The following is a 20,332-nucleotide window of genomic DNA, read 5'->3' on the forward strand; positions in this document are numbered from 1 at the left end:
TGGGTCAGTCATAGACATGTCAGGTCCTCTTAGGGACACAGAATGGTTCCTGGGCCATGGAGGGGGGCTCATTCTGCTCCTACCTAAAAATACAGGGTCCCTCTAAAGATTAGGAACAAATGCTCAGTTGGCCCTCGTAAGGGTCAACTTGGCTATAATGGTATCACAATAAAGAAGGTCTTTGGAAACAAAATTCTGCTGAGAGGTAACCATAATAAAGAGTTGTCAAGGTTTAGAATTTGTATCAGCTCTCAGGGAGTGGGACGCTTTTATTTTTTTTTGAAGCTAATGCTTTGTGCACAGGAAGTGGAGGAGGGAGCAGTTACCTGGTTCCCAGTTGAGAAAGTTTAATGGCTTGTGGTCTGACCATTCCCAGCCTCTAGCAGAGTACAGCTGATTTAAACCAATCCAGAAAATTCTGGTAATGCCTTCTTTTTCTGTAAGAATTAGACAATTTTAAAAAGTGAAAAAATTACTTGTTATTTTCTAAGACTTCAGTTTCCACTAATAGCAAAAATATCTGAAGGCTTTGATTATAAGGCAGGAACCCTGTAGGAGGCTGTCAATCGAACAAAGGCAGGTGATGCTGAGAGGCAACAAAATTTCAGTCTCTTGAGAAAGCCAGAGGCTGCTCAGTTAATTCAATTCTGCTTTCCCATTAGCTTGTCCAATTCCCTTTCATCTAAGGTAAGGACAGAATCTTCTCAGAGTAGCTGTTTCACTATCTTTTTAACCCTCTTGTACTGATATGGAAAAAGCAGATTCCATTCCATACCTAGATTTTGAAGGCGTGATTACATTTCAGACCGGCAGTTTAAATTCATTAAGCACATATTATTTGCCAGGTGCTAAGGATGTAAAAACCAAAACAACAAAGTCCCTGCCTTCATGAGGATTTCGATCTAGTAGAAGGAAACAGATACGGGTCCCCAAAATGGTGAAGAGTTACCAGTACTGTTTCAGAAATAAGTGCAGAGCTGTTTCATAGGCAAAGGATATACAACTCTAGAGCCCAAAGGAGACATTAAGGCCAGAGAAACAGAATGGGGGACACACACACACACACACACACACACACACGTGTTACAGTGGAGATGCATCATTCGAATTTATTATTTGACAACTAAATGACATTAGCATAAAAGAGAAAAAAGAGAAATAATTTAAATAGTGAAGCTAATTGCTGATGTGCCACTCAATATGCACATGCTCATAAGCACTGGATGCAATTATGTTTGTTGTATGGGTCCACGTGTATTGAAAAAAGAATGAAAAGAACATATGAATGACTGTAAGGATTCTCACACCACTCTCAAGGAAATCAATACTATTATTCAAGAACCTGGTAAGACTTTGTCAACATCATGAAGAATTTGAAGATATTGAGGGCCAGGTAGAAGATATAAATCAACTAATGAAATGGTCTACAGAAGGCAAGGATGATGCTGACAAACAAACAGGAAGAACTCACAGGTTAGAATCTCTATAAATTTCTTCAAATATTCCCAGCAGTAAAACACTTCATAACAGTTTCTTAATTCCTCCCAGAGAATTATACTCAATGTATTACAGTATTTTATATACATATATATATATATATGTATATAATATTTATATCTCTCAACCATATGATGGATACCTCCAGCTTTGTTCTTTCTCAGGATTGCTTTGGCTATTTGGGGTCTTTTGTGGTTCCATATAAATCATAGGATTTTTTTGTTCTATTTCTATGGAAAATGTCATTGGGAGACCTTGACAGTATTGTGCTAAGTGAAATTAGTCAAATGGAAAAAGACAAATATCACATGATTTCACTCATATGTGAAATATTTTTAAAATAACAAATAAAATAAATGAATAAACCAAGCCATGCAAAAACAAACACAAAGATACAGAGAACAGAGTAATGACTACCAGAGGGGGAGCAGGGAGAGAAGTGGGTGAAAGGGTTCAATGCCCACCTCTTATCAAACCCTTTCATGTAGGCTTCGGTAGCAGTTTAACCTTGCTACCTTACCTCGTTTTCTGAATATTAACCTCTCTTTGGTCTCTATCATGAAATCCATTTTCAGTGGATAGAATAGGATTATATTTAGTACTTTTTGCTTGTAGGCTTCAATGTTGAAGTTTAAATCCCAAGAAAAGACAGAGAAATATATACACAAAACAACATACCTAGATATGAAAGCAGAAGGCAGACAGCACCTTTATATTCTCAGCAATGTGCTCTACCACCAAGGGAAACCTACCTTTAAGATAAGTTAACTCAGCAGCACTGTGGATGCTCAGTAAGTCAGCTCCTTGATTCTGACATGAAACATAAGCTTCTTTCCAAGAAAGAGCTGCCTGAGTATTAAATTGGTAGCAACCTCCAATCTGCTCGTCTTTTTCCCAATTATCTTCACAGCCATTTTCTGTTGATAAAAAGACACGTTAGTGAACATAAAGTAAGGGTACAGTGTTGTCTATTACTTAGAATGCTTACAAATACCACAATTCAATTTGCATACTTGTAGGACACACTAAAATTGAGGCTGTCATTGCTCAACTAGACAACATTTTGATTCTTTGTTTACATGAAGAAACTGAAGCCATAAGACAGCACATGACTTGGGCTGGTTAAAGCTTCCACTCTCCTATCCTCTACTCTCCCTTTATCCCCATCATCTACAATGCCATGTTTTAGCCCATGCCTATCCTCTGCCTAAAAGTAGGAGTCGTCACCTGTGCTCACTCTGTCAACCCTGAGCTGACTTGACGATGGTGGCAGACTGCAGAGGGGTTTGCCCCTGGTTTGCAGTGAAACCACTGAATGTACATGTGTGTGTGCAGACACACTGCTTCAGTGCCCAAGATTTAGATCCCTAGTGATACCTTATTTGGGAAACTCAGTCCAAGTTTCTCCTTAATATTTTAATAGATGACTAATATTATATAAGTAACATTATTATACATTATATATCTACCTGTACATATATGTGTGCATATATATGTATGTAAGCATACATGCACACATGTGAACATTATTTTCTTTAATAAAATATCTGAAAAGCGTGTATAATTTCAGATGAAGAAACTACAAGTTGTTTCTGGGACAAAATATATACATCTTGATACAACTGGTTCAAAAATATACTCAGAGCCTCCCACATACTCCCTACAAGAGGGGAAAACCAGTGCAGGCTGTGCCAAGTGTATCCCAGGCTCTGGGTTTTCTCCCAGAGTCTCCCATAACTAGTTGGACTTATACACCTTCAACCTGGAAGGGTGCTTAGAGATCATCCTGTCTAATGTCTTCACTTCACAGATGGGAACAAAGATCTAGGGGTGTTGGCGGCAAAGCCATAACCAGAGAACTGGTGTCTGAGTCTGGTGGTTTTAATCTTCTGAAAGGCACACCTGGCTTCTTCAGCCACTTTCAAATGTCCTAAATAACAACAGAGGTTGTTCTGATATTTGGTAAAAGCAAAATAGTTGGATTTGCAAGCTCATTGCCTGAAGGTTCCTTATACCACTAAGGCCAAATGCCTATAAATCTGGAAGCTTCTAGTGAGATGGCAGTGCATTTGCTATAAAATACAATCTCTGTGGTTTAGCAGTCCTCAGGTCTGAGAAACTCACACTCCTGCTTCTTCTGTAAAAAGTAACTCTAGGAGGCGTATGAATGCGCTGACAATTCCCCCTTTCACCCAAAGTAGTCTGAAGGCACATGTCCGTCAAGGCAGCAAGGTAGAGTGAGATAAGTATGCTGGGGAATGAGGGTCAGGAGGCCTGGGATCGCCACCAGGCTCCACACGAATGTGGTCTGATCCCGACAGGACGTTTCATCAGTCCAGGTCTGCTGCTTCTCCTCTGAGAAATGACCTGGGTAATCTCTAAGCTCCCTTTCACAATCCCTAAAATTTCTGATTCAGACTATAGTAAGATTTAAATGAAATTGGTGCCTCGTTGACCAAACTCTGCTTATCAATTACAGCTGAAGCAAATAGTGGCTTTTCATCTTCCAGTGGGTTCTAAGTGCTGAAAAGCCTGTGCCTCTGCCTAGAAAAGTAATTCTCAAAGTGGGGATAAATAATGGTACCTACCTTATAGAACTGTGTGAGGATTGAATGAGTTAATGAAGGTTGAGTACTTAGAATAGTACCTGACACTTGGCAGGGCCCTATAATAATGACTATTACTACTTAGGTCTGTAGGTTTTCCCTTTCTCTTTACTGTAGATTCTTTCAACTTAATTGTCCATTAAAAAATATTTCTTGAGCACCTATCACATGTTGGCTACTGTGATCCCCGTAACTCTGACCTAACTGGTGAGAATATACGTCTGTTATATACCAGATAATGATACAGCTGTTGCTTCAGTCAGTCTCTTTCTAAAGAACAGTAAACTTTTTAGCACACCCTGAAGAGTATGCTTCAAGTAAGAAGCAATTAGAAAAAAATGCTTTGATCAATATACAGGTACAGCTGAGGGAAGTATGTCACCGATTTTGAGAGGGCCAGAGGTATCTCTCTCTTTTGTCCTCCACTCTTTGCTTCAGGTTCTAAACATACATAAGTCTCCACAGTCTTGAAAGACACTTATTCTCCTTCAGTCCACTATAACCGACCTTCCACAGCCATTAGGTTTTTGAAACTGCTGTATTAAAGGCCAGCAGCAATTTCCTGACTGCTTCTGCCTGGTCCACTTCCTCTTCCTGAGGTATCCGTGCTACAGAACACTTCCTTATCCTTTGTCTTCCGTGACAACGTCCTGTCTTGGCTCTCTTCCTGACCTACTTCTGAAAGTAAGTTCAGAGCCACACACAACTTCTCCCTCCTCAAGTATAGCCTCCTTCTCTAGGATATCTGTTGTAGTCATTTTTGAGTCATCATGGACTCGTCCTTCTCCATTTTGCCTCATAGGAATGGAATCCTTCTCTTCCCACATGTAAAGTTTACCAGCCCATACATACCTGGTTGTAAGCAGATGCCCCACTTTTGATCATACTCATAATTTAAGGTGGTTGCACACCACGGCCCACTGTGATCTCCACCACGAACGCACTCATGATGCCAGGTCCCATTCACTAAGAATGGAAATTCACAAGGTCTCCCATAGGAGTTCCCACCTCTAGTATAGATCTCTGTGTGTTGGGGAGAAAGTAGAAGATGGAAGAGTTAAAAACTGGTTAATCAGCTTTAGTTTAATTTCTAAAACTGTTTTGAAAGAAAGATGTTTTCACTGATGAGAATATAGTATCTGGATAGGCTGCACAGTGTGGCGTGGATGCTGACTGCCCAGGTCTGGACTTGAATGCTGGTCCCCCCACTGATCAATAGTGCAGCAGTGGGCAAGTTCTCCATCCATGATCAGTCTCAGTTTCTGTATTTGCAAATTAGGAATAATAGTATCTTGCTCATAGGGTTGTTCATGATGCTCAATGAGATAATCCACGTAAAGCTTTATTGTGGTGGGAAGTGGGACTAAAAGATCCTGGCTTTATCAAGTAAGGATCACTTGACTACCATGGTGGCACAGTACTTCACCAGAAAAGTGCCCCACCTGAGATCAAACATACGTTCTATTTTATTTAGTAAGAGTGAGGCCAGAAAAAATATTATGGAAACACTGAAGTTGGGTGTGGACTTTGGAACCAACTGTGGCAATGGAGATGGACAAATAGCTGTGTTGTTTACAGACTGGTGGTAGAATTGAGGCTGTGGGTTTTGAGAAAGTGGGAGGAAGGGCTGCTGGGTCTCTGAGTGGATTCCTGAAAACAGCCAGGGCATGGAAATTCAGGTTATGAAAGAAGAACCAGCTTTAGCTGGGCAGTCATGGGACCAGCTGGTGGCCACCAAGGTAGCAGAAGTAACTTTTCTTTCTATCAAATTTCCCTGGTACATGGAGAGGAACTAAAAAATTATTCCTATCTCAAATATGCCTGGAAATGCTAGAGGCAGTGCTAAATATTTATATTGATAACAGTTCTCTTGGAGAGGTGTTTTATAGGACAGCTGACCCCATTAACTATTTCAGTAACCTTCTTCCATATCCTTAATTTGTTTAAAATGATGGTTTTACCAGATCAAATGGCTAATAGGTAAAGCATAGTAATCAGCTCTCCTCACTTTTACCAGGCTATTAGGGTCCCTCAAAAATGTCCCATAGATTTGCTTAAAATCCTGCTTAAGATAGAATTTGATTCCACATCCTTTATTATTCTCAAAGGTTCACTTAAGTGTGAGACTTAACAGTTTAGAAGTACTAAGCAGCAGTACAGTGAAGGAGGAATAAATCTAGACGCCTTTATTTGCAAACAATCTTTTGAGGATATTGGTTTTGTTTTCCTCTGACGTACAAGTGGTTTTCAACAGGGTACTTTTGTTAAAGAGTAATTTGACCTTATATTTTATAAGCATCTCGCTTACTGCCTACATTTTATATTTAACCATACTCCCAACAGCTCATTACCCAATTTCTCTTCCCCTATTACAATACTTAAAAGGAGAGTCCCTGAGCACAATGACTATTACTTGCAGAAACAACAGGATTTTTTTTTTTTTTTTGGTAAACCTTGTGATTCAGGATATAAAGTGGTTTCACTTGCTCTTTACCATCAGCCAATTAGTGGGGCAAGTATTACACTTGTTTGTGAAATCCCCATTTTTGCAGAGTTGTTAAATGAAACACCCAGTCACTCAGCTGTAAATGACAGGAATGAGAACTGGCTCTCTGATTAGGGTCCCCGACATGTAAGGACAACTTGTGACATCAATGGCTGCCTTCTCAGTTGCCAAGTTACATTTCATAGCCCAAAGTGGGGCTTCAATTAAAAAGCTCTCCTGTTCACAGTATGCTTTGAAGAGTGATAAGCATATAACGAGCGCCACAGCAGCAGCAGATACATTATGCTATTCACTAAGAGTTTTACTCTTACATATTCTTCCCTGCTACCGGACCTCGTAAGTCCCATGGGTCTCCCCGGAGAGACAGGCTTTCCTGTGAAGACTCTTTTCTGAATGTATCCATTTATGGCATTGGCAGCCTTAAAACAACAGCTTATTCTGCAATAGGCGCAACTTTTGTGAGATGAGACCCTTACATGGAAAACTAACATTATTTTCTTCGGTAACACAGGACAAAATAGCGTCAATGGTTAAAGAGTTTGGCAGGCTTCTAAGAGCTGCTCAGAATTCAGTTCCACAGCCACCCCTCCACTGAAAGTCCATTTCCTCTGCATGATTCACCAAATATTCAAAACCTGAAGACTGCTAGTGAGGTCCAGATATCTTAGTGATAGAAATGCATATTTGGATGCTAGTTAAGGGCACTTTATTCATAACATTTATACAACTGAAATTTTCTCTGAGAGGAGCATGACTCACACAGGATGGGGGTTTGGGAGAGAAGCAACCCAGGACATGATGACAAATAAATGTTCTTATGTTAGAAGTGAAAAAAAAATTATATAGCAAAAGCTAAGGGGAAATAAAGATGCTGTGTTTGGGGAGTGCAATCCTGGTTTTGAGCCTTAGCTTCGCTGTAACAAGCTGGGCTACCTTGAACTTCGCTTTGTTGGACTCAGGTATCTTACCTTTCTTATCTCTATACAATTAGACAAGAAGGAGGGGGCAGGGACCAATATGAGGAGTCTGAGAGAGCAGCCCCAGAGAAAGTTCCTAACTTAAGACAGCAGTGTCTAACCCAAGAACAGGAAGGGATTATATAAATTTAAAAGGGTAAAATTGCCAGGACTTAATATTTGATTAAATTCAAATGGTGGGAGAGGAAAGCAGAAAACTCCAGGGTGACCTGAAGATTCCTGACATATGCAACTTGGATGGTGCCTGTCGCCTGGAGAGGAATGGGTGAGAGGCAATTTGGTCTCTGTGCAAATCAAAACTCGAGGTATGTGTTGACAAGTCAGAACTACATGTGTCTTTCCTTAGAAATTTCTGAATTTCTTATTTGGAAATTAAGTGTTCCAAATGCTTTATTTGGTAAGGTCAAGAAACACTTTATACCTGTGGGCTCCTGCTGGTAGGCACTGTTCAGCTTTCTCTGGGGTGATGCCTTAGGTGGGTTCCTAACCTTTTTTGGGCACAGGAGCCCACTTCTCAGAAGAATATTATAGATGCATAAAATAAAACACATAGGATTACAAAGAAAACCAAGTTATTTTGAAATGAAGGCATTTTGGGGACTGAGGAATTTAATTACAACTATGTCCCTCAAAAGAATTAGGGGCAGGATACAGAAAGAGCCCTGCCAGGAAAATTATCCTTGCTGATCCCCGAGAAAATACAAGGAAGCAAGTCAAATCCAGTTCAAAAGACATTCTGTGTGGTTCCATGTTTTCTCTTAGCTGCCAACTTAGAGAAAGGCTTTTCTAGCACAAAATTTAAGTTTGCCATTAAGTAGTATTCAGAATGCGACTGCTTTTTAAGGTTAGGAGGAAGCTGGCTCACAGAAACAGACTTGTTCAGCTACTTAAGGGTCGAGGACTGAAGAAAAGGCAAATCCCATCTCTGGTTCTCTAATATTTCCCCATAACAGCAGAACCTGCCATCTCAGAAGCTGCTGCGTCTTCCCTAGGAAACAGGAAGACGTTCCCCCCGGAGAAGAACCTGTGCAGATAGCAAGAAGGATGGGAGGCTTAAGAGATGTGGAAAATCTTTGTAAAACTGTGTAAATGACAGAAAAGAGCACAGATGAGATAATAGTTAAGACTTAGATAAGACAATTAAAAATATACATATACTCAACATTTGATGCAATTTAGAGCAACATAATGAAAAATGATTTGCTTGGGCGAGAGCTAATTATATTTAGAGTTTAAAAAATAAGTCTACTCTTTCTTTTTAAACTCAGAAATTTGTTGTAACTGAGTCTTTAGACTCAGAACAAAGTTCATGATCAGCTCCCCCAAAGGCAATGCAGACAGTTCCCCGACTTATGACAGTTTGACTGATAATTTTTTGACTTTATGATGGTGTGAAAGCGATACTCATTCGGTGGCAACTGTACTTTGAATTTTGATCTTTTTCTGGGCCAGAGACACATGGTGTGATCCTCTCTCATGATGCTGGGCAACAGCAGCCCCAGCTCCCAGGCAGCCATGCGATCAAGAGGGTGAACAGCTGATACGCTTACAAGCCTTCTGTACCCAATTACTCTTTCACTTTCAGTATTCAATAAATTACATGAGGTATTCAATACTTTATTATAAAACAGGTTTGTGTTAGATAATTTTTCCTAACTGTAGGCTGATGTAAGTGTTCTGAGCACATTTAAAGTCAGCTAGGCTCAGCTATGATGTTCGTTATGGATGTAGTAAATGCATTTTTGACTTATGATATTTTTAATTTACGATGGGTTTATTGGGGCATTACCCCATTGTAAGTTGAGGAAGATCTGTATTCACATAATTATTTTTGGAAGCAAGTAAGGAAAAAGTCCACTCTTAAAATGCTGAATCACAAACATCAAAATGTGATAGCCACATCAAAAATAAAAATAAATAAAGCCACACAAGATTCTTAAAGTTTTTCCATTACGTCCAAATCTGCAGACAAGAAAAAATACATTTCCTTTTTTTCTTTTTCTTTTTTCTTCTTCTTTTTTAACTCAGAATAGGTTCAGTGGGGGAGGGTATACCTCAGTGGTAGAGCGCATGCTTAGCATGCACAAGGTCCTGGGCTCAATCCCCAGTACCTCCACTAAAAAATTAAATTAAAAATAATTAAAAAATACATAAAGAAATCTAGTTATCCACCCCCTCAAAAAAATTTAAAAAAAAAAAGGAGAGCAGTCCCTCAGAGTGTCTGGGAGGCTGTCATCCCAGGCTCGAAGAGGTTCGAAGTCCTCAGAAATGTCCACCAAGTAAAACATAACTATCAACTTTTAGGTTGTGCATTTTATTTCAGTCAACAGTTTTGGCGACCACATGGGACCTAGAGCAGACTTCTCTCCTTGGCCTGAACTCTATGAGGATCCGGAGCCTTGGTACCAGCAGAGGCTTCTTGGGCCCATCCGACTCCTCAGAGAGCCCAGATGAGTTTAGGTTAGTTATGATGTTCCTTGATTCATCTAGTATGAAAGTACACAGGCAGTATGAACCCAGAAACTCAATAACTACAGGAGGAGAACTTAAACCCATAAGGTTGCAGCTACAAGTCGCCAGAAGACACTGCTTTGAGAATGTCTGGTGGCATCCCAAGTTTGACGCTGTTCAGAAAACTCAAGTTTTTGGCATTACAGAAACTTGTCTGAAATCACATCTACAATGGTTACCTAGTTTTACCTTGGATATCTGAACTACAGTTATTCCATTTTGATTTTTAAATGCATTTTTCTCCTTAATGGCTAAAAAAAAAAAAAAAGAATAGATTCAGCTTTACTAGATCATTTGGCTTTTATCCTGTGTGAAGGATTTCCTGTTACTCTAACATTTCCTTTCCTCTGGAGTGCAGGAATCATAGGAAGTACAGATGCTCAGGTATCAGAGGGATTTTAAACCCCAGGGTGCCACACAGCGGCTATGGAACCTCTGACAAGGCACTTAACCTCCCCTAGCTTAACCTGTGAAAGCGAGTGAATAGCACCGACCTCACAGAAGTAGCTCAACGTTTCCGCACAGCGCCTGGAACTGAGCGCTAGCTCACCACCCTTACCAGTGTATGGCTTCATCTGTGATCAGTGGTCCACGTTCAGTGCCACTTTTACCAAACACAGCAGCAGTCCTTCTCCAACACTCACCATGGTAAGGCTGGTCACAGAGGTTTTCCCCCGAGCCTCCTTTCATCCAGACGTCAGATGAATTTGTGCTTGCTATGGCATGTCCATCCTTCAGAGCCAACCTGAACTGGGCAGCCCCATACAGAGACTGGTGCTCACACTTCCACCACAGCATGACATTCGAGTCGCAGCTGAACATTCTCAAGGAATCTGTGGATTTGGTGATATCAAGGCCGAGGCACTTCTGGGACTGCAAATGGAAGAGCCGATGCTGGGACACCCATTTCCAAAACATGTCCTTGGTTTGGTCACAGTCCACGGCTACTATCCAGTTGTTCAGTGGCTTGATGCACTTGCCTGTGTTTCCATTGACGATGGTGAATGAATCATTACCTGAGACAAGACAGGTAGTCAGAGAAGACATCTTAGGATTCTGAATTATGTGGTCGATGTACCTTGGCCCCTGCTTGCTAAGGAGAGTCTGAGCATGACTGAACTGTTTCCGCTCCCCAAGCTGTATAACTGCACTGCACTGCACAAGGTCAGAGGACAGTGACAGCCAGAGAGGCAGTTCAGTGTGGGGTAAGAGCATGTGCTTTGCAGCCAGTCTGCCTGGGTTTAGAGTCTGCTTCCACTACTTACTGGCCATGTGTGATCAGGGCAAGTTATTTACCTGTGGGGCCTCAGTTTCCTCCTTTGTAAAACTGTACTTTGTATGGTAGATGTGAGGATAAAATGTGCTCATACGTGCTACTGCCAATCAATGAAATATCTCCCCTCCCCCCTTATTTAATGAGATGAAGAAGCTCCTCAATTTCGACAGGTGGCCTATAGTCAATGAAAAACTTCCTGAGCCTATTCAGGACACAGTTCCGCCTTGCTTACTTACACTTTAGCTACCATGGCAGGGTAAATTATTATATGACATTAATGTGTCTCAGAGGAGATGGGGGAGAAGTAAAAGTGTGGCGTAAAGAGATGAGAGGAAATGGAGGTCTGGGCTCTGAGGGCAGCTCCACTGACCCATCTCCAGGAAGGTGACGGGAGGCTCTGGGGAAAGGCTCTGGGGACTGACTGTCTGGATTACCTATGGCAGCCAAACCTGAGCTTCAGGAATCCCCTGAGCTATGGATTCAAGGCCCAGTAGGTTCGGACAACAGAAAACTCAGAAGTAGCCAGTGTGAACTGAGGGAAAAGGGAAGAATGTACCTGAATATCCCCTTGGCAGTTTTGCATGACCGGGAGAAGTAATGACAGAAACTGAAGTTCTGTTAACCTGGTGGAATGGGGACCTCAGAACAAAATTTAACTGGGTTTTATGCAAATAAAGTAATGCACTGTTTCTTGCACACATGAGTTCGTGGATCAAGATTCACGCCCGTTATTTATAAACTACAATTGAACAATTTGGTCAGTGCTTTTACAAGGAAACATTTTTTGAAGTTATAGCACAGAACCTCACATTGAGGAGCATAAAGTGAAACGGTTTAGACAGACGTAAGCAGTCTTTGTCAATAAACCAAAGGGTTCAGCAGAAGGAGCTGCAAAAATTTTACTTCCCTAAAGACACTTTCATTTTGATGCTAGCTTCACATTCAGTAGTTTTACTAACACTAAACACCTTTTCTAACAATAATTCACAGGCTTGAGGAGTTAAAAATTTTCATACTAAGGACTTGAGGGGAAATTCCACCATGTAAATAACAACTATAAAATTAAGTCCAATTCCAGTTTGAAATTAGGGCAAAATTTTTGTTTTTAATAGCAGTAGCAGCACCGAAGGAACCAACAGAAAGAGCAGCAACAAAATCTTTTAAAACTTTAAGTTATTTCTGATTTCAAATCTGTATTTTAAAATACTGCCTAGGGTTATCGCCTGGTATGTTTGGATAGCAGCTTCCACCTCTCATCTTCTTTGACATCACTCTATCATTCTCTACTTTATGAACACAGTTCAGGAAGATGGTTAACAAAAAGGGAAACTATACTATCTTAGAAGATTACCACTCACACTTTCTCTAATGTCCTTCTCCCACCTATCCAATAGCCACTCAGACCTTGAGGTACCTCTTCCCCAACCTATTCCCTCTCCCCTCTTCAAAGTAAATCTTGCGTTCCAAAGTATCAGGAATTACTGCAGAGAAAAAGAAGTCTGCTTCTGCAGGACAGTGGGCGGTGGCCATCTTTGTTGGAACCTTCCCCATTCCTGCCCTGTAATCTCTCCGCTCTCTTTCCTGGGCACTTTGCACTGTGCCCTTTAACCCTAAGCAGATAAACTGGGCAAGCAGCAGTGTTGCCTACCTTTGCGGTTTGGAGTGCTAGATTTTCCAACTTGCCTTTGCAGAATCCAGTGGATTAGCTACAGCCCTTAGAACAGTGGAAAGAGCAGTGGAATAAGGTGTGAGTGGTCCTAGATTGAAGACCTACCTCTGTGACTGGTTAGCTGGGAGTCCTTGGGGATGTCACTTAATCTCTCCAGGGTCTTCTTATGTTTTTTTTTTGGGGGGGGATTAGGTTTATTTATTTATTTTTAATGGAGGTACTGGGGATTGAACCCAGGACCTCATGCATGCCAAGCACTCTACCACTGAGCTATACACGGGCCTGCCCCCCAGGGTCTTCTAATCTCCAAATTTCAGATGAAAGCAGAGGAGTATGATATTTAAGTCTCTTCCAGTACTGACATCCTATGCTTCCAAAAGTGCTCAGTCTCCCTAGCCTTGCAGGCTTTACTAGTCTCTGCTAAGTTCATCGCATATTGTTCTTGAACATATGTCCACAACTTTGTCATGTCATGCTAACGCTAGGAGCACTTTAGGTCATTCAAATCCCATTTGTACTGGGCACGTGCACCTAGGTGACAGTGCTGCTTTATAAATACTCTTTGGAGGAAAAAATTTTACCCTTTCCCATTTAGTATATGTTTAACTTCAAGGACACCTGTAGACTTAACAAGCTTATAGGACCTCTGAAAGACTATAGGAGAGGTGTGGAGTAGCTATGTTGAGGAGGAGACGCCAAACTTCTCACCTAACTGCAGACATCTATGATTGTAGATACTTGCCTCATTCTAAATTTGTCTTTCAACCAAGTATATAATATCGATGCTTAATACCTATAGTGGTCACTTAGCAAAGACATTAATTATTGATATGATTTAAGGAAACTTGTTATTAACTTTCATACATAACGTACATGCAAGCATTCATACATAATATAAAACCTAGGGAGAGTCTTGTAGTCTCATGATGTTTCCCCATATCTTTCTTTACCCTTAGCAGAAGCTTTTCAGTCTGCCCCAGTCTTGTGACCTATTTGGATGGTAGGTTGAAGAGTGGGAAGAAAGACTGAAAAAGTGTGAAAGTAATTTCTTATTTAGAAAATCTGTTAAATAAGGATGTATAAAATATGTCAGGAATGCATTACATTTTGAAATGGTGACTGTAGAGCAATTTATCAAACAGATTCTTTATTGGTAGTCATATAACACATCTTGTTCACTTTACAGCCTCATGCTGGTCTTAAATGGAATTCTAATGTTTACCTCCAAATACAATATTGGGACAAGTCTAAAAGGCAGAGGTTGATGAAATGAAGCCTCATCACTCTTAGCACAACTTTCTTTGGGTTTCATTTTATAGAAACATTCTACTGGTGTTTGAGAGGAAATGGCTACTTAGCATTATCATAACTGAAAATGAATTTTTAGACCATCACAGGAAGAGGATCTCTTATTGTCTGATTGTTAAGTAACTCCTGTGCTACAAGCCCTAAACCAAAGAGCCTGGCACATTCTAAAGAGAAGCTAGACATAAACATTTTGTAATCACAGACAAGGGGAGAGGAGATGGCTTGGGAAGGCAAGAAGAATAAATATTGAAGCTTTTTCAGTTTCAGGGGAATTGCCACAGCCCACACTGTCAAACATTTTGCAGAGATGCTACCATGTGTGCAGGGTAGATGCTACCATGTGTGCAGAGTATACAGTAGAAGAGAATCAGAAGTCTGGATTTGCCAGTTCAAAAACAGGTCCTGAAGTGACAGTTGGGTCCACAGCAGTGTAGTAGGAGTCACAAAGTCCTGGTGTTCAGACTAGATGGTGTGGGCTGGTGAGAACCTCAGGAGTCCCTGAAGGATTAGTTTACTTCAAGCTGTTAGCTCTCCAAGGAGGCAAAGAAATAAACTAACCAACTGGCATTTCCCCAAGGACACAAAGGTACTCCTCCAGCATCTGAGCAACTGAGACCACCTGCGCAAACCTAGCCACATAGATGTGATGTAGGGCACGCCATCACCAGCATTGTGAAGCTGACACACTGCCAAACAAGCTACCCAAATGGCTGGGGTTTCAAAATTCCAGTGCTTCCCTTAATAGGGCCACCAGTCTGGTCTGAGGATGTGTGTAAGCTGACCAGAGAAGCTTCTAAGGGTGAGGAAGGATGCAGGAAAACAAACACCTATGAGGACCTAATGTAGGAAGAATGGCGTTAAGCTGGTGCTCTTTGCTTTGGGTATGAGAAAGGCCAGGCATTGCAGAGATTGCAAAAATTAAGGACATCTTGAGTTCTATGGGGGAGAGACAACAAGTAAGACTAAAGTAAATGTAGATGGAAGCCAAGAGTTTAGTGATTGAAAGACTAGTGTGTTTGGCTATAGTTAGTTGCTGCAGTGATAATTTTCTCCCCGGATTTATGGGGCAGGCAGAATAGAATTCTCATAGCAAGAAAAGGCCGGTAGTTTCCAACATGGAAAATAGAAGAATGCAGAGAGTGAATCACAACAGGGTCAACTAAAAGGTTCTTGATGTAGATGAGGTGATGCTGCTCATACTCTGAATGAGGTTTAAATCAGACAGTAACTTAGTCTAGCTGCAAAGAAAGTAAGTGCCACAAGCAAACTGAAGTTTTCCAGAAAACTCCCTTGACCATCCTTTACTTCCTCATTCTCTCAAGATAACAGAAGTGGTAAGTGGGGACGGCTCATTGATTGCTTGTTAAGCAGCCAGACGAAGGAATAAAGTCCTCAGCACACCTTTTGTCAAGGCAAAAAGAGAAAGTAAAAGCAAATTCCGGCTGCTGCCAAGCGGGGTGGTGGGGCAGGCACTACCCAGAGCATCAGCCGAGGGTGTCTGCTCCTGGTACTGCTTCTGAAGTCAGAGGCTGGAGGTCTCCCAGCAAGCGACCCGAGATCCACCAAGGGACCTTTGGCGTTTTGGGGGTCGTTTGGAGCCGATAAGCCAATTAGAAGAAAGGGTCGCTGCTCCAGGCATTGGGGGAGGGCATCATAAGAGAATCATGATCATGGTCACTATAGGATACATGGCTTTTTGACGTGCACCATGGACGCAGTGAAGTTGGGGAACCGTTACTCTTTCTTGGCGCTGTGGGTGGAAAGCGCCTCTTCACGGTGAGGAGCCAAGGTAACCAAGGGGAGAAGTTGGGGCGAGATGGGAAGGATGGAGAGTGGGGGATGGGTGTTGAGAAGCCCTATCCTCTAGGGAAGCAAGATTTTAGAGGAGAGAGGACGAAGAAAGCAGGAGACTCGTCCAGTAAAGGCTGGGTGCTTCCTCTATAGTGGGCTACTTGCCCTCAGCACGAAAAAGCCCTGCCCTCCCACATCCCACCCCGTCCTCCTCCCGGACCCCCCATGGCAGTGGAGCGCCTTCTCCCCAGACCTCCTTTCGGCTCACTTGTCCCGCTCCAGCCCCGAGCAAAGCAGAGGTGACGTGACCCTGAAGCGCAGTCCTAACCCGAACCAAGGAAAGTCGGCCGACCTGGCGGCGTCGAGGTCCCCAGCCGGCCGGCGGGCGGACGCGTCTGCGGTTACCTGCGCGGCCAGAGGGCTCCACCAGCCCGAAGCACGGGAGGAGCAGCACAAGGAGCTTCGCCGCACGGGGAGGGGTCGCCCAGCGCATCCTCATCCTGAGCGGGCCCAAGCAAGCGGTTCAGCCGGTCCTCAGGGGCACTCGTCACCCACCCCTCCTAATAAGCCCAGCCAACCAAGCCAGCGCCTTTGCTCCGGGCCTCCAGGAGCCCCGGCTCCGCCCCCGCCGCCCTCGGCCAATCAGATCAGCAGATCTTCCGTCCCGGGGCGGGGCAGGCGGGGAAGGGGGTGGGGGATACCAGGCGGGAAGACGACGCGCGAGGAACTCGGCGCACCTGTAGTGGGTGGCCCCGTGAGGAGGCGGGCGGTCGCGCGAGCCCGAGAGCAGAGCGCGGCGCAGACTAGCGAGCCTGGGGGTCCTAGGCCCCGCCATTTCTTCAGTAAAATTGAGTAGACGCGGTCCTTGTTGGGATTTGGCACCGCCCTGGTGGGTTTAGGACCTTGCTCTCTGCCTGACGCACCTCAGTCAGGGGTGACTTCTTCCTTTTGCACCGTCGGTCTGGAGGGGCACCCACGTCCCCTTGTACTCCAAAGAGGGAAGTGTGCACCCATCCTGTTGCGGCTGTGGTCGAGCCGAAGAATTCTGTCGTCCTTGGCAACGTCTTGCACATTTTGGTAGTGCAAACAAAGGTGAGGTAATGGCACAATGAAGTTCTTCGACTCGCAGTTGTTAAAGAATTAAAAGCAAGAGCTATTCGAGTGGCCCTGTAATACTTCCAAGGCTGATTTAGGCTTTTTAAGCATTTGGCCTTTGCAAGTAAGCTTTTTTTTTTTTTCTTAATAATTAAACAACAACAACAACAACAACAATAATAATCCAATAGAAATGTGGAAGTCTGAGTCCAAAACTGGTAATTGTGAGAGTAGAACTTATCGTCGCCCTGTGGGAACTGCTACCATGATAAATAGGGTGATCTAAGTTACCTAGATATGAATGTCCTGTGTTTTAAAACCTGTATTTACTGAGCACATGGTGTGTGCGTGGGGTGGCCTCCCCCCTCCCTCTAAGGGTGAATTCTTCCAGGAGGAGGGGAACATGAAGTTAACCTTTCCTGATTCCAACCACCAAGGCTTCGCTGATGGCTCCCAAGTGTCCCTTGACACTTTTCTTTCCCCAGTTCTCTCACCCCCACCCCTTTTAGCTAAGTGTATATATTGAGCACCTGCCAGCACAGGAACTGGGCACCTCCCAGAATAAGGTAAAAGGACAACACCCTGCCCTCTCCAGCTTACTGAGTACTAGGGGAGACTGAGGCACACCCAATAACTCGGGCAGAATGAATGGGGAGATTCCACAGAGCTTCAAGGAATGCAGTACCTCAGCTGGGCCTTGAAGAGTAGGTAACAGGCATTTGACCAGACACAGCTGGTGGGAGGAAAATAGTGACAGAAGGGAGACAGGAAAAGGCAAAGTAGTGTCAAGACAGTCAAGAGTCCAGTGTGGCCACCTTGCAGGATGCATGTGAGTCCGTGGATGTTGAAAGTAGCTCTGCTGGGGAACTAAGTGGAAATGACAGCAGAAAGGTGAGTGGTGGCTATTTTGTGAAGCACTTTGAATGTGAGAGTAAAGGCTTTGACTTGATTCTCTAGGGAATGGGCAGTGGAAAGTTCTAAGAAAGACCATCGCTGCTGCTCTGATTCCCTCCACATCCGTGGCTGCTTGCCTTTCTGATCCTGCCCAGCTTTGAGCTCCTGAGAGAGTGGTCTTACCTTCTTCATTAACACTGAGCACCAGGCCTGTCCCAGAGTGAATTCTCAGTAAATATTAGTTTACTTAATTAATGAATTCCTAGAGCCGCTGCCTTAGCCTAGGGCCATATGAGCTCTGGCTTGCATGTATTGTGGTAGTTTCTCAATTGACCTCCCTGCCAACTGCTGTTATCCTCTCAAGTGAGTCGTGCTAAACGGGGTTTAGAATATGCCTTTCTTACACTCACATCCTTTCAGCGAAACTTGCTTATAGAAGGGGTTCCTAAATGGGAGTTCATGGGGATTGTGAACCCCCAAAATTGTATGCAGCTTTAAGAATGCATGAATGTGATTTCTTTTTCTTTTCTTTCTTTTTTTTTTTTTTTGGTGAGGAGGAGTCCAAGACTTTCATGAGAGTCTCAAAGAATGCCACTTTTTTATTCCATCCAAGATAAAACAAGCTCCCCTACAAGCTGAACCTTTATCCTTAATTACCTTCCTACATCTCTCCTTGATTTAAGCAACTTGTCTAAATCTGTCTTGCCTTTTCCTATCTCTGCCCATATATTTATATTTTGCCCTTATTATCAAGAATGCCTCTTTTCCCCCTCCCTTCTCTTAGTTCCAACTTTCTTGTTAAGGCCCTGCTCAAATCTCATGTTTTACATAAAATGTTTCTAAGATGGTCTATAACCCTTGGAGATTCCAAACATCTGTATAAGGTACATTCTGTTCATTTGGTACTAACACGTGCTACCCCCTGCTGCTGTTTTTTCTGTAGGTACATGCGCATTGACATTCCACCTGGGTTATAGATCCTAAATAAATATTTATTGTTTATGGTGACAATAAGCAGTGTATCCTTTAAGTCTCAACTTGAATGTCACTTCCTCAAAGACATCTTTCTTGACTCTGCAAGCTAGGTGAGCTTCCTCTGTGACAGGTTCTCAATGCACCCCACACTTTGTCTTGATAGCCCTTAGCACAGCTGGATTAAATAATTATGTGCTTGCTCGTCTGTTGAATGTCTGCCTCCCTCCCCAGGCTACAGGATCCATGGATGTGATGACTCTATCTGTTTTAGTCACTTCTGTGCCAAGGTCAGTAGCCATAAGTAAAGATACCAAGGTGGAAATTTAACCATAGAATTTGCATGAGTGTGTATGATTTTTACTATTATTTTATCCTCCGTTGCAATTAGAGAGAGGAACATAGCTTTTAAGACCCCTAAAATCATGTTTTTAGTTATAAAGTATCTAATACCTAAAAAAGAGTAGCTATGTTTGTGGGACTCCTCCTGATCATATCCACCTTACTCCCATGCAGAGGTAACCACTCCTCTGACTTGCTTATCATTCTTTACAGTTTCCTGCATATGATTCATTTCTTAAACAGTATATATAACTCTACATGTTTTATGTAAATAAAGTTAGTTCACGTTTTTTACCTACTTATCCTTTTTGCTCAGAATTATGCCTGTGACATTCATCTGTGTTGGCGTGTGTAGGTATACTTCATTCATTTTTACATATATTCCATTATAAGAATAAAACACACTTTGTCCATTCTCTTGTTGGTGGACATTTGGGTAGGTTCTAGCTGGGTGGTTTGCTGTCCTTAGCAATTCTTCTGTGAACATTTTTGTACGTCTCCTGATGCACATTGCTGGATTTTCCTGAGGGTGCGTTCTTAGAAGTGGAAGTCCTGGAGCACACGGTATGTTCTGCACAACATTTTTAGATGACGCCAATGTCCTTTCCAGTCTACACTCCCAGTGGTGTGTACAAGTGTTCCCACTGCTGAACATCTTCATCAACACTTATTGTGTTAACATTTTTGGTGTATGTGTGGGGGAAATGGTATCTCACTATGGTTTAAAGTTGCATTTCCCTGGTTACTAATGAGGATGAATATATTTTCCTATGTCTATTGGTTATTTGTATTTCATTTCCCAATTCTTATACAGGTTATTTGCCTGTTTTCTCTTAGATTCATTCCCAGCCATTCCCTGCCTTGACTCCCAAGGGGCTGCTCTGCATT

General features: G+C 42.6%; 1 protein-coding gene across 4 annotated transcripts in view; it reads right to left on the reverse strand.

The window, feature by feature from the left end:
- Nucleotides 1-16,796, reverse strand: part of LOC105081940 (CD302 antigen) — a 103,634-nt gene extending 86,838 nt beyond the window's left edge. For 2 of the 4 annotated variants that reach the window (XM_074363764.1, XM_045507570.2), the window contains exons 1-5: nt 16,547-16,795; nt 10,742-11,113; nt 4,956-5,126; nt 2,250-2,414; nt 327-437 (exon numbers count right to left, since the gene is read on the reverse strand). In XM_074363764.1, coding sequence (XP_074219865.1) covers nt 327-437; nt 2,250-2,414; nt 4,956-5,126; nt 10,742-11,113; nt 16,547-16,640 — 913 coding nt within the window. In that variant the 5' untranslated portion in view covers nt 16,641-16,795. Of the gene's footprint in view, nt 1-326; nt 438-2,249; nt 2,415-4,955; nt 5,127-10,741; nt 11,114-16,546 lie in introns of all 4 variants that reach the window. The other 2 variants (XR_006720526.2, XM_010971363.3) reach the window with 2 other exon arrangements.
- Between the last annotated feature and the right edge of the window lie 3,536 nt (nt 16,797-20,332).

Source organism: Camelus bactrianus, chromosome 5 (assembly GCF_048773025.1).
Source record: "Camelus bactrianus isolate YW-2024 breed Bactrian camel chromosome 5, ASM4877302v1, whole genome shotgun sequence".
Lineage (NCBI taxonomy): Eukaryota > Metazoa > Chordata > Mammalia > Artiodactyla > Camelidae > Camelus > Camelus bactrianus.